Source organism: Carlito syrichta, unplaced genomic scaffold (genome assembly GCF_000164805.1).
Source record: "Carlito syrichta isolate Samal-C Ts95f unplaced genomic scaffold, Tarsius_syrichta-2.0.1 Scaffold142862, whole genome shotgun sequence".
Classification (NCBI taxonomy): domain Eukaryota; kingdom Metazoa; phylum Chordata; class Mammalia; order Primates; family Tarsiidae; genus Carlito; species Carlito syrichta.
Genome location: NW_007086958.1, coordinates 10,607 through 38,382, shown reverse-complemented (window position 1 = coordinate 38,382; position 27,776 = coordinate 10,607). Strand labels below are relative to the sequence as shown.

Genomic DNA, 27,776 nt, shown 5'->3' with positions numbered 1-27,776 from the left:
CCTTCTGCCTCAGCCTCCCAAGTAGCTGGGACCACAGGCAAGCACCACCATACTCAGTTAATTTTTGTACTTTTTGTAAAGACAAGGTCTCACTATGTTGCCCAGGCTGGTCTCGAACTCCTGGACTCAAGTGATCCTCCCACCTTGGCTTCCCAAAGTGCTGGTATTATATAGGCGTGTACCAGTGTGCCTGGCCTTCAGTTGCTTTCATCAGTATTTTGTGTAGTTTTCATTGTAGAGATAGTTCACCTCCTTGGTTAAATTTATGTCTAGGTTTTTTTGCTTGTTTGTTTTGTTTTTTTGTTTTGATTTTTTTGTAAGTAGTATAAGAGGGATTGCTTTTTTGACTTCTTTTTTTTTTAGCTTGTTTGTTTTTGCATATAGAAGTGCCACTAATTTTTATATGCTAATTTTGTATCCTGCAACTTGTCTGAATTTGTTTATTAGTTCTAGGAGTTTTTTGGTGAAGTCTTTAGGTTTTTCTATATGTAAGATCATGTCATCTGCAAAGAGGGACAGTTTGATTTCTTCTTTTTTGGTTTTGGATTATTTCTATTCTTTTTTCTTGCCTGATTACTCTGGCTAGGACTTCCAATACTATGCTGAATAAGAGTGGTAAAAGTGGATATCCTTGTCTTGTTCCTGTTTTTAGAGGAAAGGCTTTTAGCTTTTCCCCATTTAGTATGATGTTAGCTGTGGTTTGTCATATATGGCCTTTATTATATTGAGGTATGTTTCTTCTATGCCTGATTTGTTGAGAGTTTTTATCATGAAGGGATGTTAAATTTTATCAAATGCTTTTTCTGCATCTATTGATGATCAGAAATATTGCTTTTGAAGCTGATGTGTAAGGTCTTTTCTTTCACTTCTGTGTTGTTTTCTGGGGATAAAGTATGCTGGGAGTCAGGAAGAGGACAAGCAATGGCAAAATGTTAGCCAAAGGTCTGGTGAAATTCTGTATTTAATCCTTTGTACTCAGAGACATCTCGCAGATCACCTACCAGCAACTTGACCACACTTTTTATAAAATAGTGAAAAATGAATCACTTCATATTAAATAGTATAGCATTGGAACCAATTATTTTATCATAATGATATTTGGCTTATCATGGAATTTTGGACATTGAGGAACTTATTTATGACAAAAATCAAAATTTTATTTCTTACATCTTTCTGATGTATGGCAACATGTGAAACGGTCACCGACAGGCATTGGAGATTCATTGCTACATGTTGTATAGTAGTAATTTGTTTGACATCTTCCACCTGGTGCTTTTCTATTCAGGCAGACAATGCAGTCTCATTTTCTTCCTCCCACATTAATACTGTGTAATTTATTGTCCAGTCTGTTGTTTGAAGAAGATGTGAAAGGACGCACTTGTGATTCCTGAAAAACACTTTTCAGCTGATCGATCATATCTCAGTAAATATTCTGTATCTTTATTTGCTTTTTCATGAAATTTGAATGGAAAACTTCAAGGAAACATACATTTTTGAAAAATTTGCGCTGGCTTAAGTTTGTTCTGAGAGGGGACATCCAAGTGGTTTGCTAGATTTACAATGTCCCCTCAGAGGGGAGACATCTGAGTGCAAAGGTTTAATATGTATACAAGACACTTGAGAATTATGTTAATATTCCCAGCATAAAACAAAAATTTTATGTATAAAAAAGTTGTTTAAAAAATGTTTCTTTCTCTTAAATTCTCTGATGGCTGAAATATAGTGAAGGCTGTCTAATTTCTTTTGTTTGAAGAAACAAGGTAGTAAATCCTGTCTTATTTCTTTTGTTTGAATTTTAAAATGAATTTGATAAATTATGCCTGTGAAGTATTTTGATTAGATTGGAATAAAGGGCTTTTAGTATAATTTTTTGTAACTAAAACTTGTCTTGTTTTGTTCAGCAAAGCCATGAAGCTCTCAAGGGTCTCTTTTCCAAATCAGTGGAAAACATGACAGATGGGTCAGTGCCATTTCCCGTGAAAGATGATGAGAAGTATCTGATCCAGATTTTGTTAGAGAGCTTTTCTTCCAATAAACTGGGCTCTCCAAACTCTAAGGTAATGTGTAGGAGTTGTTTAAAAATATAATTTAAAAACTTCGTATCATTTTCCTATGACTTGTAGCCAGCAGTCATGATGATTTTTCCTTTTCTGGTTTTTGATGCTGTTACTTTTCTAACAATAGTTCCCATATTAATAAGAAAAAGCCCTGGGGCTTAGTGTTTCATGGAATTTAGAAGCAAGCTTTGACTAATATATATATATACTATATTTTAACTTTCCTTTTCAAAGGTAATGTGTGCTTGTCTACCAGACTGAAGGAAAACAGCATGCGTGTTTTTGAGAACTGGTGCCAGCCTTGGTTTTCTCAACTGGCCACTGGAATTGGTGCTGCCTACCTGCTTGGAGAGGAGGGTTGGCTAAGCTGTCATTCCCTGTTCAGGGACTCCACTTCAGCTGTGCAGTCTCAGGCCAAACTATTCAAGTAGATTGGTCTGCTGCAATTGAAAGAATATCACTGTTACTAAAATACAGAGGGTGCCCCCCCCCCAAAAAAAAGTATGCACATTTTAAGAAAGGAGAAAACTGGCCAGGTGCTGTGGCTCAGCCTGTAATCCCAGCACTTTGGGAGGCCAAGGCAAGAGGATCTCCTGAGTCTAGGGGTTCAAGACCAGCCTGGGCAACTTGATGAGACTTCATGTCTCCAGTAAATCACAAAAACTAGCTGGGCGTGATGGCATTTGTCTATAGTTCCAGCTACTTGGAAGGCTGAGGTGGAAGGATTGCCTAAACCCAGCAGGTTGAGGCTGTGGCGGTTGTGAGCGTGCTGCTGCACTTCAGCCTGGGTGACAAGAGTGAGATTAAAATTGTAATACTCAATACATAGTGATAACAAAAGATGAATACAAGTCACTTTGATTCTTCAGTTGCAAGAGGTGCTCAAAGTAGTTACCATCAGCATCTAGACACTTCTGATTATTTCAAACTAAAAGTAATACTTAGATAACATCTCTTAAAATGTGCATACATTTTTTGGTACCCCTGGTATTTGACAGTGTTTCCTTTTTTGACCAAAATCTTTCTTAAATAGATACGTATTTAAGAAATATAATACATTTACGTATAAAAATATAAATTTACATATATAAATATACATACACACACACACACACACACACACACACACACACAAGTGAAATCATGGAAGGGAATCAGTTTTGTTCCTGAAAAATACCTTCTTTAGGGCAACTTTTCCTAACAGAATTGCAAAGATGTTATGAATGAGATGCAGCTTTTAAAATAAGTATAAGCTGACTTGGATTTTAAAAATTCATATTAGGTGATACCTTGCTTATTGGTAACACTCCCTGTCTTTTGTGCATATAGGCACTGCTCCATGGGCCTTTTAACCCTTATGAACTAAAGTGTCATAGTTTGACCAGAATATCCAAATTCAGGTATGATTAACATAAGTTTTCCATGAAAATTTTTTTCCTGCCTCTCTATAGACCTCATCAAAAAGTAATCCATCTTTATATCGCAACTGTTGGAATGTGTTATCTTTTCTAACTCCTAAAGTCTCTCCTAGCTCCAGATTTGATGTATTTCTCTCTTACATGCAAGCCATTTTATGTAAGACTTTTTTTAGTGTCTTTTATCAGATACTTTATTTTTTCCTGTTTTGCAGTGGTTATTCAGCAAAACTGTGAGTGCCTACTCTATGCCAAAAACTGTGTGTGGTTTGGGTGAAACTGTAGTGCATTAGTGAACAAGATACAGTTGCTGTCTTTAAGGAAATTATGGGTTCAGTTGTGGGGGTGGGTGGGGGGTGACTTGGAGGAGAAAACTGGTCTTTACAACATAGGGTACAGGGTCTTAGCAGGACACAGAACATCATGACAGCATATAGAGGGGCACAAACACACTTGGAAGACCATGGGAATTTTCCAGAGAATTCTGAGACCTGAAGGATGCAGAGGAGTTCGTCAGAGTGCAGTTATTAGGGGATTGTGGGGAGATGTGGGATGAGGATGGTGCCTGCGGCAAATGCATAGACCTAAATGTGGGAATTTGTGCTTCTGAGGATTTTGAGTAAGTTTGGTATGATTGGAGAATTGGGTGGGTAGAAGAGGGCTGCAGAGCTTATGGAAGACAGGGGCAAGCTTTACAGATTTCATCGTGAAACAGTTGGGAACCCTTACTATGTGCATTCTTAAATGATCACTTTGGCTAAGCATTGTGTTCTCAAAATATCAACCAGGGACCAGCAATGTGGGCATCCCTTAGGAGCTTGTTAGAAGTGCAGTTGCTCAGGCCTTACCCCTTCCTTAGACTTTTTGAACTAGAGGCTGCATTTTTACAAGACCTCCAGGTGATGTGCATGCATACTAAAACTTGAGTCCCGGTGTGAAGAGTGCGTTGGGTTTCAGATTAGAAGGGACCTCAGGCAGGAGCATCCATTAGAGGCTGGTCACTGGTGAAATCCAGGGTGGGAAGATTGTGGACTGAGTCTGGGCCAGAGATATAGAAACTGATGGCTTTATGAGCACTTTCAAGATTGGAAGCAGCAGGTTTGTGCTGGATTAGAGTCAGTGATGAGGAAAGAAAAAGAATTAAGGATACCCTTGCTGGGGTTGCTGCAGGCTCTGCTGAGAGGTGACAGAGGAGGAGTGGGAGTGGACACACACTATTTTCTCTGCTGGGATGCAGGTGATGGCCATTATTGGTTAGGAGTGCAGGACAGAGGGTTTCAGGGAGAGGCAGAGGTTTTGGACCCCCTCAGCATGTGGGTGGTACCTAAGTCCAGGAGGGGTTGGGATCATACAGGAGGGAGTGGAGAAGAGAGCAAGGGCCAGTTCGAGGCCTCTAGCTTGAGGAGATGGTCCAGAGAAGGAGGCATGCGGGAAAATGGGAAACTAAGTATGTCTCAGCCATCTGTCATGGCAGTTGTATGTTTAACTGTATTTCTGAAAGGTATTGATTGTGGATGGGCATAATACGTGGCCTGGTTGGTAGCTCAATAATCCTGTCTCCTGCTCCTCCTTCCCTTTAGAAGTGTTTGGATCGAGAAGGAGAGTATCAACTCTGTCATTATCAGTGATGCTCCTGAAGATCTTCACCAGAGAATGCTGGTTGCAGCTTCCCTGTCAATCAATGCGACTGGTAACTTAGGGGCTTCTGTTGACTCCTTGTCCTCTCTTTTCTTCTCTTCCTTGACTTCAGTTACTAGAACAATTTATCCCATAATGGAAAACAGGTTGATGCTTGCATGCTCTACTCTTGGCTGTTTTCTGAAGGCTTTGACTGATGCAGGTTTAAGAAATGGAGCATGATCATTTTTCCTTGTAATACAAGGATGTAGGGATTGACACCTTGATCAGTCATTCATTCTACTGTACTTAGCTACAAAGGAGAATAAACCCAAGTTCTTGGCCCCAGGAAAACCCAATAGCCTAATGAGGAGAAAGAGATGAAAAGAATAGCCAAACAATAGAGTTAATCCCAAGTGTGATAAAAGTTTCAGCATTATAGGGAAGTGGCTGTGTGGAGGGTGCTGTGGGCACAGAGAACAGGGATCACTTTACTACCGGGTGGGCCTGTGGGGACAGGCCAGACTCAGCAGAAGAGGGGATGCCTGAAGATGAACACGAGTGTGCCAGGAGGGAGTGACATCCTGAAGAGTATAGTGTCGTGCCTGTGGCTGACTTGTTGACTGTCTGACAGGGTCCACCATGCTACTGAGAGAAACCTCTCTGATGCCTCACATCCCTGGGCTCCCGGTTCTCCTCAGCATGCTGTTCGCACCAGTAATGGAGTTAAGGTAAGGGATGACCATCCATTTCATCTGCAAGCTTTTGTAAAATTAGATCCTGGGTAGGGAAAGCGGTGCCTCTCCTCACTCCTTTTGGAGAGAAAGCCTTTGCAAAAATTTTGGCCATGGCATGCCTGGCTGCTTGTGACTAAGCCTTTGTTATTGATGCATTTATGTTGGGACTTATTTCAGAAAGACGCTCAGAAAGCGCATAAAGGTACACACACTCTCACATCAGAGCTTGAGGTAAGAGTGGGACAAAAGAAATAAAAAATGGAACTAGGAATGAGGCTCAGAATAAATGTCCTGGTGATGGACGTCCTTATGTGAATGGGCTATGAATGTGATTCCAGATTTTCTGATGACCAGTTGTAAACAGAAGCCCTTATCAGTCCCTCTTACTGTGGAAACTGTGAGGCCAGAAGACAGATTGCCCAACAGATTGTATCTCGTTTAGTGCCAAGATAAAAAAGGGATATCTCCTGAGACTTTATAATAAAGAAACGCTGTGTGATAATGTGAGCAGAGCTCTTGAAAACATCCCAACAGCAGGGGTAGCCGCTTTGGAAGGTTTTGTTTGAATACTAGGTGTTTACAGAGCACTCTCTGTGGGTGAACTTAGGCTTTAGTAGAATGGGAAGGAGTTAGGAGAGGCCAGGAAAAGAGTAAGATTTGGCTCTAGGAGTCCTCATTCTGCTGGGCAGGTTGGAGATGGCCTGACGAGGCTGAAGTAGAGGCCTGGTATAAGTGTGGGGTGTAGAAGGCTACCCTTCTCTCTAGTCAGTGGATTGTTATGGAGGATAGATCTAGTGGACTGAGGTCGGACAAGGTAGGAGAAAGGACTCTGCTGTTGACTCTGTCCTCTCTGCCAGGATGCCTGTTCAGATCTAATATCACAGTTTCAAAATGTTCAGTGTTTTTGTTCAGTTGTAAAGATAGTTTTCCCATTAAAATATATGCTGCCTAGGAAAAGGGAATGGGAAAAAAACGAACACAATCATTTTAAATCTTATTTTTACTTAAATTTAAATATATTTAGTATACTTACTGTTTAATTATATATACATTTTATTTGGATTTTGGATTCTTGTCATACTATATCCTTTTTCACAATGTCATAAGCTTTTTCATATTTTTATGATATCTGTATAAATATACATTTTGGTAATTGCATCATATGTCACTGAATGGGCATACAATGACTGATGTAAACATTGCCCTGACTGGGTGCTATGGCTCACACCTATAATCCCAACACTTTGGGAAGCCAAGTTGTGAGGATTGCTTGAGCCTTGAGAGCAGCCTAGGCAACATTGCAAGACCCTGTCTCTACAAAAAAAATTTACAATGAGCTGAGGCATGGTGGTGCTACTTGGAAGGTTGAGGCAGAAAGATTGCCTGAGCCCAGCAGGTTGAGGCTGTGGTGAGCTGTAATTGTGCCACTGCACTTCAGCCTGGGCAACAGAGTGAGACCTCAACTCCAAAAACATTAAAAAATGGCTCTGTTATATTTACATGTGTATATTCATTTCATACCTGCTGTTGCTCTAAAAGAATTTAATATGTCTTTGATTGTTAGAATTTGGCTTTTCTCTAATTTTGCCACAATGATGTGATAAATATCTCTGTGAATTAAGGTATTTTAAAGGCCTTGCTAGGCTGAACAAAATAGTGAGAGCAATTAGCCAGGAGTGGTTGCACGCATCTGTAGTCTTAGCTACTCAGGAGACTGGAAGCGGGGGAATCACTTGAGTTTAGGAATTTGAGACTACAGTGAGCTATGATTGTGTTGCTGCACTCTAGCCTGGGTGACAGAATGAGACTCTGTCTCTAAATAAAAAATAAGTAAATAAAGAGCCCTCCTTGTAGGGGAAACCTGCATGTAAAAATAATATGCGACAGTGGGATTATCTCATAAGAAAGTATCACACTTTACACAAGTTAGGGATATGACCTAATTAATTATTAAATAAATAGATAAATTCCTCTATAATTGCTTCTGGTACCTTTCTTGCCTTTTTAACTAGACCAGGCTCTGCTTCAACTCTTTTCTTTTAAATATAAGCTTTTTGGGACTTCAGTAATGCAGTATGTTATTTTTAAATCTCCAGAGTATAAGTAGTTAGGTTATAAACATTCAAGAATACTGAAATAATTAATTGGTATTTAAAACATCATCTTTCTAAAAAAGCAAAAACAAGATTAATAGAAGGTTCTGTATAAACAGTCCACAGTGCTTTGCACATAAATGAAGGTTTGTTTTCATTTTGTGAATTTAACTTAAATCAGCCAGAATCGGGTCAGTTTATATGTCAGTGTGTCTTTGAATCCATAGGCTTAACAAGGTGATTATCAGAAAGGGAAGAGGGGGGCCTGGTAGATTTTCATCCAAACTCTGCCTCTAATTAAAGTTGTATGGATTTTTAAATTTGTTGTCAGTAGCAACCATTTTTGAGAAACTTCAGAAGATGAGAGAAAGATTTGACTTGGGGGTGAGCATTTTCCTTTCCTTTCGCTCCAGAAGTTCAGTGTCCTGCGGTGTGCAGGATGGGCTCTCCAGTACAGAACTGGCCTGGGGGACCTGTCACTGTGTCTTAGTTGTGCTCTCAGAGAGGGGCTGTCCTCATGAGCCTACCTCCTGAGAGCTGCAGCCACACTATGTACCCACGCCCCTTTCTTTCCACTTGTGACCCACCTTTCTATCCCCCACCTGCATGGGACCTGTCTCCTGTTGAGGAATATATTTCCTTATTTGGCTCATATAGGAAGTCTTAGGATACTAGCTTACGATAGAAGTTCCTCTTCTATTTGTTTTAAACATAATTGTCCGAAGATGTCAGCCCTTCCAAACATAGCCACCGTCAGCTCATATAAACTCCAACTCCTTGATGTCAGTTATTTCAGGATGAATTATGTCTACAACGTGCCCTGACTGTACTCTGTATGGAATGTGCTGATATTGTTCCTGTCATGATTCTTGCCCTTTTCAGTTTTAGTCTAAAATATACATCTTAATTAAATTAGACTTATTTCTAGGGTCTTACTTGGTATTTCTTAAGTTAACATGAATACTTAGGATTCCGAGAAGATAATTAAACCCAGTGCTTAGGTTACATTTATTCACTTAGGAGTTAGAGCAGATACACAAAGAATTAACCACCCTAGTATGAGTTAGTTCAAGGCTAAATCTTTTAAACTATCTTTGTTGAAGTACAGATGTTATTACATGAAAGCAGTCAGTTTAAGGCTCATAGTAACTGTCAGTAAGGCTGAGGTACTGTGATTTCTATTAAAATCGATGAAATAACCCTTGGTTACTTTGAAAGGAGCATGCTATTTTTAAATTTTATTTTAAAGATGTGGAGTACAATTTTATTTTATGTTATTTTAAAGATGTGGTGTATAATTCAGGATTAGGTACATAAGTGGTCAACATACAGGTGAAGTTTGGGCCTCCCATTGGACCTCATGTCACCTGATTTAGGATCAGGTACTGAGGTTATGTCCCCCCTCGCCCCCCACTACTGCCAATCCCTTTTTTTGTAGTATTATGGTAAATTTTTAGGGTTCACTTATGAGTGAGAACATGTGGTACTCAGTTCTCTGTTTCTGTGTTAGATCACTATATACTCTAAATCCATCCAAGTTGCTGCAAAATCCCTAAGTGTGTCCTTCTTTATGGCTGTGTAATATGTATATTCTGTCATGTATATATACCACTTTTTAAATCCAGTCTACTTTTGATGGGCAGCATAGTTGGTTCCATATTTTTGCTATTGTGACTAGTGCTGCAATGAACATGCATGTGCAGGTATCTTTTTTGTAAAATGATTGAGTTCTTCTGTGTATATTCCCAGAAGGGGGATTGGTGAGTCATATGGAAGGTAGATTTTTAGATCTTTTAGAAATTGCCACGCTGGTTTCCACAGAGGTTGTACTTATTTACACTCCTACCAACAGTGTAGAAGTGTTCCCTTTTCTCCGCATCCTCTCCAGCATCTCTTGTTTTTTCAGTAATTAATGATGGCCATCCTGACTGGAGTTAGGAGGTATCTCAGTGCAGTTTTGATTTGCATTTCTTTGATGATTAGTAAGTCTGAGCATTTTTTAATGTATCTGTTGGCTGCTTGTATGTCTTTTTTTGAGTTCATATTTTTTGCCCGCTTTTTAGTGGGCAGAACATTCTATTTAAAGAAACATTTGTATGACTACTTTATAAAGCAAATACTCAACACCTAATTTATAAGTCTGAATTCCAGATCTCTTCTTTGAGCTTAAAGTAGAATTCTTTTTCATTGAACTGAAAGATAAAAGGAGAGATAATGTGTGTGTGTGTATGTGTATACTCACACATACACACACAGATACCCAGAGGGTGCCAAAAAAATGTATACACATTTTAAGAAAGGAAAAACCTGTATTTTGTAATAATATATACCGATAACAAAAGATGAATACAAGTCACATTTGACTTCTGCATATTACACATTGCTACCATAATTAAATTCAACTTTGAAAAGTAATATATATATAACATCTCTTAAAACGTGTATACATTTTTTTGGCAACCTGGTGTGTGTGTGTGTGTGTGTGTGTGTGTGTGTGTGTGTGTGTGTGTGTGTGTGTGTATACACACATATATGTGTGTTTAGGACTAAGAAAACGATTTTACCTAGATTTTGTCATCAAAACTTAATTGTTGTACAAATTTTCAGTTATAAAATGAAATTCTGGGATCTAATATACAGCTTGGTGACTGTAGTTAATAGTTCTATACTGTGTACTTGAAATTTGCTAAAGGAGTAGATCTTCTCATCACACACACGAAATGGTAACTCTATAAGGAGATGGGTGTGTTAATCAACTTTTTTGTGGTAATCATTTCATAGTGTACATATATATCAGAACCTGTGTACTGTAAATGTGGATAACTTTTATCAGTTACACCCCAGCTGGAAAAAAACTAATTCAGATGATGGGGAAAATTCTGAGTTGATTAACATGTCAAAATTAGCAGAATATTTTATTTTATTTTATTTTTTTATTAATCAATATTTTTTATTATGGTTTTTGTGGGGTACAGTTAAGGGTTAGGTGTACAATTACGTTTCATTCAGGCACCCTGTTGATAAGAGGTGTTTTCCCATCCCCAGACAGATATTTGCTACTGTTAATCCCATCCCCCTCCCCCCCATAGTTTCCCAGTACTGTAAGTCATTTTCTTATAGTATTACATTGGATGTTCAAGGTCCATTATATGAGTGAGAACATGTGATACTCAGATCTTTGTTTCTGTGAGGGGTCACTCAGTATTATAGACTCTAGTTCCATCCAGGTTGCTGCGAAATTCATGATTTTGTTCTTTTTTATGGCTGTATAGTATTCCATCGTGTATATGTACCACATTTTTTTAATCCAGTCCTCTTTTGATGGGCAGCATGGTTGTTTCCAGGTTCTTGCTATTGTGAACAACGCTGGCAGAATATTTTAAAAGACATATCATAGTAATGTCTGTTCATTCTTTGTATAATTCCTTGAACTTATTTGGGTTAAGGCACTGCTCATAATAATACCTGGAAAGTGAGCGCTGGTGGGCAGAGGGCTCTGGGGCCTTGTGGGGGGGAGAGGGGAGGTGGTGGTGGCAGGGAAGGGCCCCCAAAGTAGAGACTGGAGGGACGCCTAGGGGAGCCAGGGAAGCTGGGTCCTGGCAGGCAAGGAGAGCCTGAGATGGTGCAGCAGTGCTAGCAGAATTGGATCACACTTGGTTTTAGGCCCTGGCATCACTCAGATGTATGGGGAACTACTGAAGGCCCTTATGCAAGGGAGTAACGTTACTGGATTTGTTTTGAAAAGCTGCTCCTGCTGGCTGTATGGAAGAAAGATTGGAAGAAGCAGGAGTAGAGGTAGGGAAAATTGATCAGAAAGGTATTACATGCACCTAGGCAAGAAATGGTGGTGGCTTGGATTAGGCTGGTGGCAGCAGTAATAGAAAGACTAACAGATTTAGAGAGACTTTGAGAAGTGGCAGTGACAGGATGCACTGGTGGTCAGAGGGGAGTGGTGAGTTTTTAGTAAAACTGGGATATAAAACTTTGTATTGTAAGTATGCACAATTGTATTAGAAAGGGGAGGTGGAACAGACACTTTTTAGGCTTTTACTATGTGCTAGACTTGTCTCACAAGTCCTAAATATGTGTATAACCTTTTCTTCAGAAATATCCCTAATAATAATTTAACCTATGGAAAGAATTCAAAGGTAGGGGGAAAAATCCCATATGTGATAAGATATTCTTTTCATTATTTACCACAGTGAGAATTGGAAGCTTAATATTGGGTTTAAAAAATGCTTAATTAATTAATTAATTAATTTGTAATCAATATTTTTTATTATGATGTTGTGGGGTACAGTTAAGGGTTAGGTATACAAATATGTTTCATTCAGGTACCCTATTGATAAGAGGTGTTTCCCCGTCCCCAGACAGATATTTGCTACCGTTAATCCCATCCCCTTCCCCCCCCATAGTTTCCCAGTACTGTCAGTCATTTTCTTATAGTATTACATTGGATGTTCAAGGTCCATTATATGAGTGAGAACATGTGATACTCGGATCTTTGTTTCTGTGAGAGGTCACTCAGTATTATAGACTCTAGTTCCATCCAGGTTTTAAAAATGCTTAATTTATTGTCCTTATATTATATATTATATAATCCTTATAACTATATAAGATATCTGTATTTTTAGTGTAAAAGCTGGAAGAGAAAATGCACAAATGAAATTAGTTGCATTACTGGGACTGGCAGAATTTAGGATGATTTTATTAGTCAATTGTTTAATATTGAAACAGTGGTTTAACAATTTTGAAATAATTCTTCTCAAAACACTTCATTTAGAATTGATCAGGATGGAAAATACTATACTGGAGTCCTTTGTGGTCTGGGGTGGAATCCAACTACAGGGACACCTATACTGCCGGAGCATGACATCGAGCTAGCGTTTGATGTTCAGTTCAACGTGGAGGATGTTGTTGAGGTAAGAGTGGCGTATTTATTTCAGTGTCATAGTAATTTGTTTCTCTGGTTTTGCTTAGTTGATGATGAGTGCAGTGTGACACAGTCCCTTCAATACAGAAGCTCACCTCTGTTCCTGGAGATCTTGCCCTCCTTGGTGCCTCCTACACTGCCTGGTGCAGAGGAGTCACTCCTCAGTTTGCTGATTTGACTTCTGTTTTCTGTGAGAAGGAGCTTTCTGATAGGTGGGGCTCTATCAAGTTCTCATTTAGTATCTTCTGGCATAGTAGACTTTTCTGGGCAATCAAATTAAACACCAGGGCGATAGAACTGCTGTGGATCTCTTTCCAAGTCTCATTCCAATTCAAGAGTGATGGAACATCCTTGTTAATTCAAACTGGGAAGTGAGGAAACAAGGTCCTCCTCTCTATTCTTCTCCTAGCCTGTGTGGCCTTGCGGTCTGGTGATGGTTGGAAGGTGGTGGGGGCTGGGTGCACATGTGAGCACAGAGCTGAGCCGTCCATAGCATGTCTGTGCACTGTGCCAGCATGAGGTGCAGAGGCAGAAGCCAGAGGCTTTTAGAAACTGTGAAGCAAGTGCGCAAAGTATTTGAATGTCTTTTGAATCTAACAGTGAAAAATGTGGGCTTGTAGTTTGTATTTTTTAAAAATATTTCATCGTTATAGTAGTTAATTTTTATCGTATTTTACAAAGTGGGAAAAACAAAACTGATTCTTCACCCTAGACAGTTTGAGAAACACTATTCTGTGTACTACAGAGTAGTACACAAGCTCCTTCCTTTCTTAGAAGTTTCATGAAATAGGTGAGGTTGATACAGCCTCATCTCAGGGATGGGGAACAAAGGAGCTGAAGAGACACTGATGGTGCCCGGGGGCAGGTGTCATTCAGTGTCTCACAACTGTTAAAAATTGACTACCCTTAAACAGTCAATGGGCTTATATGAAGGGCTTAAAAATACTCTTTAGATCATAGACCCGATTGTAAAGTATAAAATTGTAAAAATTCTAGAAGCTAATATAGGAAATCTTTGGGACTTTGGGTTTGACATAAGTGTGTGGATACAATACTGAAAGCACAATCTGTGAAAGAAAAAACTGGTAAGCTGGAATTTATCAAAATTTAAAACTTTTGCTCTGCAAAAGACCCTGTTAAGAGGATGAAGACAAGCTGCACACTAGGAGAAAATATTCGCAAATCACATATCTGATGAAGGACTTGTATCCACAGTATGGAAGAAACTGTTAAAACTCAATTATAAGAAAGCAAGCAACTAACTACATTAAAACATGGATGGCAATAAACACATAAATAGATACTCGGTATCATATGTCACTAGGAAAATGTAAAGTAAGACTACCATGAAGCTGGGCACAGTGGCTCATGCCTGTAATTCTGCTTTGAGAGGCAGAAGCAAGAGGATTACCTGAGCCCATGGATTCAAGACCAACCTGAGCAACATGGTGAGACCTCGTCGCTACAATAAATCAAAAAATTAGCTGGGCATGGTGGTGCACGCCTGTAGTTCTAGCTACTTGGAAACCTCAAGCAGAAGGATCACCTGAGCCCAGCAAGTCGAGGCTGTGGTGGCCCTGAGCATGCCACTGCACTGCAGCCTGGATGACAAAATGAGACTCCAACTAAAAAAAAAAAAAAAAAAGACTACCATGAGATACTACTACATACTTGTTAGAATGGCAGTAACCAATACCGGCAAGGATGTGGAGCAGTGGGAATTTTTGTTCATTGCTGGTGGGAATGCAGAGTGTACTACTCTTTTAGAAGACAGTTTCATATAAAATTTTAAAAATATATTTATATCATGTGACCCAGTAATCCCACCTGTAGGTATTTATATAAGAAAACTGACAACTTACATCCACATAGAACCTATACGTGAATGTTGATTGCAGATTTATTCATAATTGCTAAAAACAGAGCAATCAAGATGCCCTTCAGCAGGGGAGTGTGTGAACAAACTGTGGTGCAGCCATGTTGTAGAATACTATTCAGTGATAAAGAGGAATGAGTGATTCATGCAATGGTAGGGATGAGTCCTAAATGTATTGCACTGAGTGAAAGAAGCCAGAGAAAGGGCTACATATTGTGTGATTTGATTCATATGGCATTTTGGAAAAGTCAAACTATAGGGATAGAAAACAGATGAGTAGTTACTAAGGGAATAGGAAGTGACTGACTCCAAGGGATCACATAGGGACCTTGTAAGTGAGGAAGCTTTGCTGCATGGTGCTGGGGTGGTGGTGGATATATGACTCTCTGCATTTGTCAAAACTATGGAATCGTCTATTGTAAGAGTGGAACTTTAGTTATGTGATCTAAAAACAGTGCATCGAAGGGGTGCGATGAAAAGAAAAGGAGTTTTGGAAAACAGTGTTTTGCCTGGACACAGTAAGGCTCAGACAAGGGACATTGTATATGGACTCTGCTCTGGTTAGTACGGTGTTTCTCATGGGGAGTTAATTCTGGAACTGCTCTACATGCTACTGGGATTGGTCAAATAAATAAATGGATATGGGAGCCAGGTTTCTTATTATTGGGGAAGGGAGTTAAAAAAAAAAAACAAGAGAGGAAGGCTAGAATGAAGCCTGTGGCACTGGAATAGAGTGGGAAACAGCATATGAATTCAGGGTTAATGCAACACATATAGAGATAGATATATCCAGAACCAGTTTCAAGTATATGTGTATGTGAGAGTTCATAAACACATATATATGATCTAGCTCTGTGAGGTTCTGGAAACAATGGTTGTGATTTCTCATAGGAGTCTCCAGTAAAAGGAGACAGGGTTCCTTGGAGAAATGGCTGATCTAAGGGCTGGGGCAGGGGAAATACAAGATGACCCTGGAGCTTCTTATAGTGCCCAAAAGTGAGGATGTGCTCAAAAAACAAAGGGAGACATGAGAAAGGGACACAGGAGCCAACTGAAAGAGCCCCCACTGGCCGAAGCTGAACCAACTTGAGCAACAAAGTAAATAATGCAGTATTGGATTATATCTCAAAATATAAAGTATTTGTGTGTACCTGTGATATAGGTACTTTCCATACCTGAGGGCAACCTAGACCTTGTGATCAGCTTCCAAAAAACAGAGTGGGGAAGGGGAAAGAGACCTTCACAGTGGGAAAGCCTGACTAACATGGCCTCAGCTAAGTGATAAGGGTCAACATTACCAGTGATACATCCCAGTGATGGCATGCACACCGTGTGATGTGGTAAGAAGGCTGCCTCACCTCACTGTAATCATGAGAAAAACATTAGATGAACCCAAACTGGGGCATTCTATAAAATACCTGACCAGGGTTTCTCAAGACTGTGAAGGTCTTAAAAAACAAGAAGAGGCTAAGAAACTGTTCCATATCAGAAGAGACATGACAAGTACAATGTGGTGTCCTGAATTGGATCCTGTAAAAGAGGCTTATTTTTCTCATGGTTCTGCAGGCTGTACAAGAAGCATGGTGCAGGCATCTGCTTCTGGTGAGGGCCCCAGGCTGCTTTCATGCATGGCAGAAGGTGAAGGAGAGCTGATGCATGTGGAGATCACCTGGGGGAAGAGGAAGCAGAGTAGGGGGGGATGCTGGGTTCTTTCAACAACCTGCTCTCTTGGGAACTAAGAGTGAGAAGTCACTGCCACAAGAAGGGCCCCACAGTCCAAACACCTCCCATTAAGTCCACCTCCAACACTGGGGGGACACATTTCAACATGAGACTTGGTGGGACCAAACCAATCACATCCAAACCGTAGCAGACATAATCAGAAGTCTGGCCAGCTCCAAATCCAACCAGAGTTTAGGGAATAGTATGTGACGAATGTGAGATGTCAGCAGTAGGGTGCCTGGATGAGGGACAGAGGGGAACTGTCTGTTGTATCTTTGCAGCTCTTAGGTAAATCCAGCATTATTCAGAAATAGAAAGTTTATTCTGAAAAAGATGACAAAGCCTGGCAGTGAAACATGGCACGTGGTATTTCTAGGTGGAAGGGTATTTCCCAGGCTTCTGGGTGCATCCTGTCAAGCAGGTCAAAGAAATGTGTGTGATGCGGGTCACAACTGTGCAATCCCACGAGTTAAATAAACAATGCTGACTTTTAATGTAGAAGTTTAGAAAGTGTATACACCAGAAAGTTTGAACCTTTCTTGATTTTTTTTTTTTTTTTGCTGTTTTTCTTAAATTGTGATAATGGTTACTGATGTATTTTCTGTTTTAATAATTTTCCCAGAAACTGTATTGATGATAGTCATAGAATACTAACTCTGAATGCTATGGATTATATAATGTGGAATGGAATTCAGTTATAGTGGAGCTTTATGAGTATTAATGTTGCCATTTATTTATAGGTTAATATTCTCAGGGCTGCTATTAACAAGCTCGTATGTGATGGACCAAATGGACTGGCAAATCTTGGGTCAGAAAGAGTGGCACAGTTACAGGATGATGCTCGTCAGAAACTTCTAGGGTAAGTTGTGTGATAACATGGGCTTCTTCCCCCCACTTAAGTATCTTAGCTTGTAGATGTTTTGAATTATTTAGGAGATATGACAGATTGATCACTAGATGTAAAATTCCAGTGCTGGACGCAGGATCTGGGGCGTCTCAGAATGTAGGCACCAACTTACTGTGGGAACATTCACCCATGTCCCGTGTGTCAGTAAGGATCCAGGCAGAAAACAGTGGACACACTCTAGTTTTAAAACTTGAAGAGAGTGTAATAAGGCAATAATCACAAACAGCATGGGGAGTGAGTGGGAAGACTGCAATGGATAATGCAGTGCCCACCATTCCCAGTGGGTGTCTTAGGGGTGAGTGAGAGAACTGGGCCCTTTCTTGAGTCTCCCTGCAGGGGAAGAAGTCAGAGAAGGAGCATCCTGACTTGACTCTCTTCTCCTCACCTCCTTCTGGACTCTTCATGGGCCCAAACCAACCAGAATGCAGAGGCAAGGGCTCCCATGGGTGTAGTCCATGAATTAAAATCACCTGAGGGTCTGGGACATCCCAGAAGAGTGGGAGTGATCGTGAAAGAGAAACAGAGATATCCTACCAATGAATCCTGCACTTGTGTCAGGCTGGGGCCAGTCCTTCCTTGCCTTACAGTGTTCTGTGCTAGCCAGGTCTTAGAGCTACATGAGAGAAGGGGACATCTCATATCACGATGACTTTCTTCTCCTTTCTGTACATTTTGAGTGGGTTTCTTTTAGTGTAATAAGAACTTTATAAAATATATTAAGTATATAGAGCTGCCTTAGAAATTGTGGGAAAGGCTAGTTTTAGTTTTCTCTCTTCACTTTAACATAAAAATATTGTAATGTAAAATTTATATTGAAGTTTAACATGATGTGCACAGGTACACAGGTACACACCATGTGGCCAGCACAAAGGTCAGAAACAACGTCACTAGTGATTGATGCTCCCTTGGGTCTGCGCCATGGCCACCACCACTCCCCACCCCCAAATGAGGATAACTGCATCCTGCCTTGTTATGTCTAGATGGATGGGTTTTGTTTTTTGTTTTTGTTTTTTAACAATTCAGTTACTTTAGTGAATGTGTAGTTGTGCAGTCCGTCCACACAACTTAGCTTTATGGCATTTCTGTCATCCCTGAAAGTTCACTAATAACTGTAGGGAAAGGCAGTCTTCATGTACACTTTCCACTTCCTCTCAGCCATCTACAAATGGACCGTGGGCCTGGAAGGCTTCCTTCCCATGAGACAAAGGGTTCTCATAGCCTGTTTAGGGCTTGTCACCTCGTGTGAGAAGACCTCTTCCTGTTTCAGACTCAGTGTGTCCTTTGTCCTGCTTAAGTGTGTGCAGCCAGCAGCACCTGGCCAACCCCACTACTGCAGGGGGAGACAGGGTCTTCTTGCTGCTGCATGAGAGGGATGTCTGCAGACCAGTGACCCTGCCTCAGCTGCCGGGAGGGACCCGCTGGCCATGGGGCCAGTGCCCACCACTGGAACTGATCTTGCCTAGATTCTTCTTTGTGTGAGTAAAGCCCATACCTGACTCCAATGCCTAGGTGCAGGGGCTAGGGATGCTCAGACTTCTCCCGAGAACAGCTGCAGATGTCACTTGACAAATATTTTAAAACAGAATTGTGGTGTTTGTACAACTCTGTAAATTTACTAAAACTTTTGAATTGTATACTTAAAATTGATGAGTTTTTATGGTATGTAAATTATATCTCATTAAAGCTGCTTTAAAAACCTAAGTTTCTACTGCCCATTTGCACTCAATTCCTGTTCCCTTCTCCATCCCTAGGAAATCACTGCTTTGTTTTCTGCCTATAGATTTACCTGTTCTGACATATGTGTGTACATGAAATCATGTTTTTTACAATCTGATTTCTTTCACTCAGCTTAGTATTTTTGATGTTCATCCTCATTGTGACATGTTCTGTGTTTGCTAAATAATAGTCCAGTTTGTGTATCCATTCAGCAATTGATTAAATATTTGGATTATTTCCAGTGTTTGGCTATTATATATAATGCTGCTATGAATAGTCATATACAGTCTTTTTGTGAACATATCTTTTGTCTCTCTTGAGTAGATAATCTGTAAATGGAATTGGCAGGTTGCATTGATAGGTTGATGTTAATTTTTAGAGAAACGGCCAAACTGGTTTCTGCATTATATTCCTACCAGCAATATGTGTCAGTGCTGCAGTGCTGGGTTGAGCTGGTGGGTGTGTGGCCCCAGGCCAGAACTCCAAACACTCCACTGTTCTCACCTAGAGTGTGGCCGTTGTCATGAATGAATGCCTCTTCTTCTTCTTTTTTTTTTAAAGCAAGTTTTATTGAGAGGACAGAAAAGCTCCCACAGTGGGAGGGGACCCAAAGGGGTTGCCGAATGAATGCTTCTTAATTTGTTATTTGCCTTTGGTTAATTTCCAGGACCTTCAGATGTTTTTTGTTTTTGTTTTTGTTTTTTGGGTTAGAGCCTCACTCCATCGCCCAGGCTAGAGTGCAGTGGCACGCTCATGGCCAACCCAGCGTCGACCTGCTGGCCTCAGGCAGTCCTTCTGCCTCAGTCTTCTAAGTAGCCAGAACTACAGAAATATGCCACCATGCCTAGCTAATTTTTTTTTTTAATTGTGGAGATGAAGTCTTGACAAGTTGCCCAGGCTGTTCTCCAACCCATGGTCTCAGGCAATCCTCTCACCTCAGCCTCCCAAAGTGCTGGGATTACAGACTTGAACCATCTTGCCTGGCAGAAAGTTTTTTTGTTTTTTTACAATTTTGTCTGGTTTTATAGTTTTCTTGGGGCAGGGGGGCGGACTTTGCAGACCTCTCTACTCCCTGAGAATATTTCCAACTTATTATGACTGCTTAAGAGAGAATGATAAAACATGTCTCATTAAATTTCAGAGGACTCATTAAATGCAGCGATCTGTGGTAATGGAGCACCCTCGACTGGTTGCTGAGGGAATTTAGGGAATCAGGGCTGGTCTCCTAGAGCTGCTGACTCCATATCTTCCTGCTTTTGAATGTGCTGTAGATTAAAATATTTTCTGATCATCACTATGTACATTTTGACCTTTAAAGATTATTGTAGTCCTAATTCTGAGGGAAATATATGAGACCTAAATCTCTAAAAATCACATTGGTGTTTTCAGTTACTAATATATCATTAAGATACTTAATTTCCTGTTTTAAAATTCTAGTTTGTTCTGTCAGATGAAACCAAGAGAGAAGGTTGTTCCTAAGTGGCATGAGAAACCCTACGAGTGGAATCAGGTGAGTGGGAACGAGGCCATGCAAACAGTTGTCCACGGATGAGGGGGCAGCCCCAGGAGGACACTGGGCTCAGAGCCAGGGTTGGCTAAGGGTCCAAGAGAATGTGAACAGGAGGCAAAGTGGATGACTGAGTTGGTGAATGGCAGATATCAGACCCGTCAGGCTGTTTCTGGGCAGTATCCTCTGTGGAGTGCCTTGGCAGAAAATCAGAAACCAGAATAATTACCCTGGGAGTTTGGGAAAAAATAGCTGTGAGCATCTGGATTAGACCTTTCAGTGGTTAGTGGTCTGTGTGAAAACACTCCTTGGCCATTGGCTGGCTTACAGCCTTAGGCTCCACTGATGGTTTTCTTCATCTGCTCAGGCTACTGTAACAGAGTACCACAGTGGGTAGGTGGGTGGCTTGTGAACAACAAACATTTATTCCTCCTAGTTCTGGGGACTGGAAGTCCTTAGATTAGGGTGCCAGCATGGTTGATTTGGGTGAGGACGCGCAGATGCTCATCTTCTTACTGTTTCACATGGCACAGTGCAAGCCAGTGACCTCTTTGATGTCTCTTCTTATTAGGGCACTGATCCTATCTTGGGACCCCACCCTTGTGACCTCATATAACCCCGTTACCTATCCAAGGCTCCATCTCCAAATACTGTCATACGAGGGACTGGAATTTGTGGGGACATAGTTCAGTTGTGAAGCAGGGCAGGCCCACCTTAGGCTCCTTGACACCTGCCATCTGTGAGACTAGAAATGGAATGCAGTGTGATTTCAGGAAAGGGAACTCTAATTCTAGAACCAAGGATGTCTTTATAAATGAGCCAGTGGGGCAGCAGTCCCTTATCCCTTTGGCAGTTTAAGTGAAACCCTGCTTCTGGGTGTGTGTGTTCTCATCTGTGTCTAAAGGTTCCCTCCACTGCAGGGCAGCCTGCTTCTCCTGGTGCCCCTTGAGTAAGTTCCCTCTTTAGAACCCCAGGCCTGGTCCCTGGAGCTGGTTCCACTGTGCACAGAATCCTGCATGGGTGATGCGAGGTAGTGCACCAGCCCCTACAGAATCAGGCTCCAACAGTCATGTTTGAAGTTGACATAATAGCAGGACTTAGTTTGAAAATAGAATTTCATTTTGAGTTTTGTATGTTTTAGAAACGTACATGTTTTGGATCCCTATAATGCAGTTACTGTTCACATTTACATAGGAGTATATGGGAGCGTTCTCGGTAAAGGTTGCCATCTTTTTAAACATAAATTTAACAATGAATTATCAGTGTTAGGCTCAGTGGCTCAGCCTGTAATCCCAGCACTTTGGGAGGCTGTGGTGAGTGGATTGCCTGAGCCCACGGGTTCGAGACCAGCCCTGGCAACTTGGCAAGACCTTGTCTCTACAATAAAATAAAAAATTAGCCTGGTACAGTAGCGTGTGCCTGTAGTTCTGGCCTCTTGGAAGGCTGAGGTAGAAGGATCACCAGAGTCCAGCATGTCAGTGCTGGGGTGGCCGTGAGTGTGTCATTGTACTCCAACCTGGGCGACAGAGTGAGACTCCAACTCAAAAAAAAAAAAAAAAGAGTTATCAAATGTATAATATATAGTATGAAGTGTGTGAGTAGAGAAGTGTTCTGTAAGTATTTTTGGAAAACTGAAAGAACGCCTTCTGCGATCTTTGTGTGTGTGTGTGTGTGTGTGTGTGTGTGTGTGTGTGTGTGTGTGTGTGTGTGATTTTATTTATTTTATCCCTGGAAAAGCCCTGTCACAGAGCCTGACTGGTCCTTTGATCTGCCTCGTCAGATTGATCCAGCGCTAGTCATGGAGCCAGTTGACCAGGAGCGCAGCAGCAGGAAGAACACCTTTCTCTACCAGCTTCACAGGCTGGTTGTGCTCAACCCCTGAATGTGCCGCAGATTGTGTCCAGCCCAGCCCGAAGAAGCCTGGAGAGTGGATTAAGTCTCATTTGCAGATGCCTCTTCTCTGCATCTGAGCTTCACAGTCTCCCCACTGCATCCGAAAGTCTCCCCACTGCATTCCTCCTCGTCCTGGCTCATTTTCTCTTTGACTAGTGGTGTTTCTGTTTGGGTGGGAAGGACTGGAGAGTCTAGTCTTTTCCAGAAATAGAAGATCACTGTATTAAATGTGTTGGGAAAAATTGTTCTGAAAGAATATTTTTTGGGAAAAAGAGTTATGTTTTGCTTTAAATTTATTAAGGTAAATGTAACTAGCTAATGTTACATGTAAGGTTCTGGAATGTGCTTGTATATTGTATTCTGTTATGGTGATTTAAACCTGGAGTACAGGAAAAACCAGGCCTTCTAGTTTACCACAGGGGAAACCTTTTTTTAAAAATGTGGTATTTTCTGATTTTTTTTTCCATGAGGGAAAATATCTAATTTTGGTAAAACTAACTTCAGTTCTCTAAGGTTTTTAGTTGAGTTACAGTTCTTGGTCCACATTTTGGAAATAAGATTACCTGGGAAATAGTATATCTATGTTAAAACAATAAAAGCATTAGATGAAATTTCTGTTTTTGACAGTTTTTAGTTGGAGGAGATTAAGATGTATTTTGTTCTAAAAAAAACCTGAACTTATAAAAACTGAAACAGAGATATAGACCTCTTTTTTAAAAGTCAGCTCTTATCTCATTCAAGGTTTGGTCAGAAAAACAGAGCTGTTGTAAATATGGCAGTGAAAGATGCAGTATGTCAGTAGCTCTCACATGTGGGAGGGTGACTTAAAGGGTCAGAGAAATGCTCTGCTGAAGCCGATTTGTCCCAGATGGACAGTTTGAAGACTTGTGAGGAAACACGAGAAAGATGCACACATGCCTGAACTTCAGGGTGGGATCATAAGAGGTCTTAGAAACTGTCACATCTTAGGGAGCATTGCTAGAACTGGCACTCTGCTGGCCTCTGTGGGTCAACTGACCAGCAGCAGGAAGTGGGGAACACCCAGTGGGAAGCGAGCCGAGAACTGGGGTGACCAGACAACCCTGTACCTCTGTCACTGCATCACAGTCCTGTGTCATTCCTGCCTTCCCAGCCTTGCCCAGGTCCTCTCATCCCCTTGGGCCAGTCCTAGCCAAAAATCCTAACAGTCAGGGGATTCTGGGAATGTACTTCCTAGCCTTAGATACGAGGTGGCAATATCAAGTTAGCAACACATGCCTGAGCATGTCTAATGCTTAGTTCAGCTTTAACGTTCAGGGTCCCCTGTCTTCAGAAAGACATCTGTGAAAGGCAGCAGACATTTTGACTTTGTTGTTTGTTCTTTGCTGGGGTATGAGTACTTAGTACGGTGTGTAAAGTGATCACAGTGTGGTATTAACAGTGGGAAGGACACGCCCAACAGTTGAACACTCCTTCTGTCTTTTAACCAAACTTAATGTAATGGTTAAACTTTTAAATAGTACCAAGAAACCTTTTTTTTTTTTTTTTTAAGATACCCAGCCCTCAAGGGAAACCATACTAACTTTTACCTATTTTTTCTGGAATTGCCTTCATCTTGCTAAGTGATTTTATTGTTCTGCTTTTTCATGGTTTCCACTTTGGTAATTATCTATTTAATTGCTGATGGATAGATGTATACTGGGCTCTTTTACATTATTTTCCACCTTCTTTTTTCCATTTCTCCATTCAGTCACATCATTGTTGCTGACTAAATCAGTGTATTTTATAATACTGATTTTGTAAATAACAAAATTATTTTCTGCAAAGCCAAGTATGTACTTTGCCCCTCCTTCCTTATTATAGCTTTATTTGAGAGGGTAATTGCCTTGCTTTTCGCTTGCAAAATTCTCTATTCATATATTTTTTTAAAAATTATGTGTTTAACAAGTAGTCATGCATTTGATATAAAATGACAGTGTTTGAAAGGGTGTATAGTGAAAGTCATTTTTATCCCTGTTCCCTAGCCCCTGAGTACTGCTCAGAGACAGTCATTGCTTCTTCGTTTGTGCATTCCTTTAGTAGGTTTATTGAGCACTTTCTGTGTTCCAGGCACTGTTATAGGCACTGAACTTCAGCTCAGAACAAAGTGTGCCAAGTTGCCCTTTATTCAAGGAACTTATTATGGTGGGTAGAGACAGATGATAGATATATCAGGTGCTGGAGAGAGGTTAAAGCAAGTGACAGGACGGAGCACACTTGTCTTAGGCTTTGTACACCGTCTGGTTTTTGTTGCTCCTGTTCGCCTCTGCAGATGTAGCTATCAAGTAGCTGTAACAGTTCATAAGCAAATGAACAGGACAACAAAACTTGATTTATGAAAGCAGATGTCAAACTGGAGTCTGGGTGTTGTAGCTTGCTGACCGGTGACAGAGAGAAGGTGAAAGGAGCGGTGCTACTTCAGAAGAGTGGTCAGGGAAAGCCTTTCCAGTGAAACATTTGAGCAGAGAGAGGCCTTATCTGGGCTGCATCCGAGCAGCTGGGGAGAGGTGCTCCAGGCAGGAGACACCATGTGGAGGTCATGGGGAGGTACAGGCCTGGCACCCTCGAGGAGCCGGCCAGGAGGACTTTGTGACTGGCATGGAGTACAGAGGATAAGAGTGGCCAGGAGGTGAGGTGAGAAGCCAGCCTAGCTGGGCCAGCAGGCAGACGTTGTAGTTCACTGTGAGTGAGGTGGAGAGCTCTTGAGCAAGAGAATGTCTTACCTTGATGACTTTTAGAGAAAGATCATTCTGACTGTTACATGGGTCACAGGTTGCAAAGCTACCACAGGTAAGTCCAGGGAGCAATGGAAGGGGTAGGGCTGGCCAGAACTGGGTGGGGGTGTTTACTAGAGGGGGAGATGAGTATATACCATGACTCAGAGAAAAGAGTTGTCTGTGGCACCAGTAGAGTAGGCTGAATGGTGACCCTCTTCCCCAAGCTGTGCCCGTGTCCCAGCCCTCATAATCCCCTATAAAAGTGACTATATTTGGGAATAGGGTCTTTGCAGATGTGGCTAAGGATCTCAAGGTGAGATCATCCTGGATTCAGGGTAGGGCCTAAAGCCAATGGCATGTCCTTATAAGAGACACACAGAAGTAGCAGTCATGTGAAGATGGGGGCAGAGATAGATTGGAGTGATGTGGCCACAAGCTGAGGAAGGCTTGGAGCCACTGGAAGCTGGAAGAGTCAAGGACAGGTTCTTCCCAGAGCCTTCAGAGGGAGTGTGGTCCCTTGGTACCTTGGTATGGGACTTCCGGCCTCCAGAACTGTGAGGATCCATTTCTTTTGTATAAATCCCAGTTTGTGATGATGTGTTCTGGTGGCCCTAGGGAGCTAACCTAACCGGAGATCCTCTCTTTACATATATAGATGCAGATTTTGTTTACTTTCACAAGGGTTGGCATACTATATATGTTGATCTCTGCCTTAATTTTTTCACTCGATATCTGTTGTGGATTATGCTTCTAGATCACTGCACAAAGAGTTGCCTCATTTTTATTTTTGAGTTGAAGCATCTGTCACCCAGTGGCATGCTCATGGCCACCCCAGCATCAACCTGCTGGGCTTAGACAATCCTTCCGCCTCAGCCTTCCAAGTAGCCAGAACTACAGGCACATGCTACCACGCCCGGATAATTTTTGATTTACTGTAGAGATGAGGTCTCATCATGTTGCCCAGGCTGGTCTCGAACCCACAGGCTTAGGCAATCCTCTCACCTTGGCCTCCCAAAGTGCTTGGATTACAAGCTTGAGCCACCATGCCCGGCCTGCCTCATTATTTTTAAGTGCATCATGGTTTATCATTTTATTGGTGTTTCATAATTGACTTAACTAATCTCCCCTGATGGACATTTGGATAGTTTCTAGTCTTGCTATTGTGTAGTGTCACAATGGATGTCCTTGTACAGCTGTCATTTTACATGTGTATAATATGTTGTGCAACAAGTTCCTAGAATTGGAATTGCTGGGTCATAGGGCATTTAGTAAATAACTCTGAGACGTTGCCACATCGTTCTCCATAAAGGTTTGCACATTGTAGTATAGGTCTATGGAGGGTAAACACTGTGTTTTATTACTTTCTGACTCTGAAGTACCTGACACCTAACTGATATTCAAATACAGTTTGAATTCAAGTACAGTGGCTCAGGGAGGCAATTACTTGTCTGCTTGGCAGAGCAGACCTGCCCACGTCTGATAGGAGAGGAGTGACTTGGAGGGGGAGCCCTTGTGTTTGTAGGCTCGGCAGGATGCGGTGGGCCAGGTGAGGAGGTGGGGCAGTGATGAGGCAGGCAGCCCCTCTCTCCCAGGGTCTTTGCAGCCCATGTGCCATGTGCATGCCCCGCCTCCTCTGTCAGGGACAGCTTGCTGTGGAGATGTCAGAGTGTGCTGGATTCAGAGGTAAGAGCGACCTGTTCAGTGTACAGTGGATTACTGAGAAGATGGGATCACAGCAGCTCACGATGACTAACAGGTACAGAAATAAATTATTTTGAATGTAAATAATTTTAGAAAAAAAAAGCAGTTGAGTACCTCCCAAGTACCAAGTTATTATATAAGTGCTAGAGAGAGAACTAAAAGAGGCTTTCTGCCTAGAAGAACTCATGGTCTAGTATGGAGACACAAGCAGCCCTCTAAAAATGCCTGGCCCATGCTGTCACAGAGGTGGGTAGTTCAGGAGGGGCTCCTGGCCCATGTGGCCACAGGGTAGCACAGGAGGGGCTCCTGGCAAGGACTTCTGCACCTGGTTTCTGTCTTGGTGGGCGGGGTGTGTGGACATCCCTACCTGGAACATTTCCTTTTTTTCCTACATAGGCTTTATTGGGGGCCCAGGGCGCTGAGTCCTTCTTGGCCGCTGCCTTCCTCATGGCGGCCATGACATTGCTCAACTCCTCATGCTTCTTCTGTGTGGATGTGTGTCCCCACCTGTTTCTTGATGAACTTGAGTGCCTGCTTGTCCTCGGAGACCTTGAGAAACTCCGTGGTGCGCTATTCATGCCGGCGAAGCCACACACCTCTTGGATCATGTCCCGCATGAACTTGGTGTGCCTGGTCATGCGCCCGTGGCAACAGCTGTGCCTGGCTTGCTCGAGTTCTTGGTCAGCTTGTGGCCCTTGTTGAGGCCCACGGCCGTGGGGTATTGCAGGGTCATGGCTGCTGCTCTCCAATGGCTGCTGTGGCAGGCAGGTCATTTCCTTAAGGACCTGGCATTTCCATTGGGTATTGAAGGAAGAATCAGGATCAGGTGTAAAAAGTGACTGGGGGATGGGGGCCATTGCATCCCTT

At 41.7% G+C, this 27,776-nt stretch overlaps 1 protein-coding gene and 1 pseudogene across 1 annotated transcript in view; one reads left to right on the top strand and one right to left on the bottom strand.

Moving 5' to 3' along the window:
• The window catches only part of TDRD9 (tudor domain containing 9), a 142,323-nt gene extending 119,861 nt beyond the window's left edge, over positions 1 to 22,462 (top strand). Inside the window, exons 30-37 of the mRNA XM_008049977.1 lie at positions 1,902 to 2,057; positions 3,387 to 3,457; positions 5,053 to 5,162; positions 5,724 to 5,820; positions 12,703 to 12,841; positions 17,191 to 17,309; positions 20,511 to 20,583; positions 22,361 to 22,462. Coding sequence (XP_008048168.1) covers positions 1,902 to 2,057; positions 3,387 to 3,457; positions 5,053 to 5,162; positions 5,724 to 5,820; positions 12,703 to 12,841; positions 17,191 to 17,309; positions 20,511 to 20,583; positions 22,361 to 22,462 — 867 coding nt within the window. The remainder of the gene's footprint in view (positions 1 to 1,901; positions 2,058 to 3,386; positions 3,458 to 5,052; positions 5,163 to 5,723; positions 5,821 to 12,702; positions 12,842 to 17,190; positions 17,310 to 20,510; positions 20,584 to 22,360) is intronic.
• Positions 22,463 to 22,512: 50 nt separating this feature from the next.
• Positions 22,513 to 27,642, bottom strand: LOC103251400 (annotated as a pseudogene).
• Positions 27,643 to 27,776: the final 134 nt, after the last annotated feature.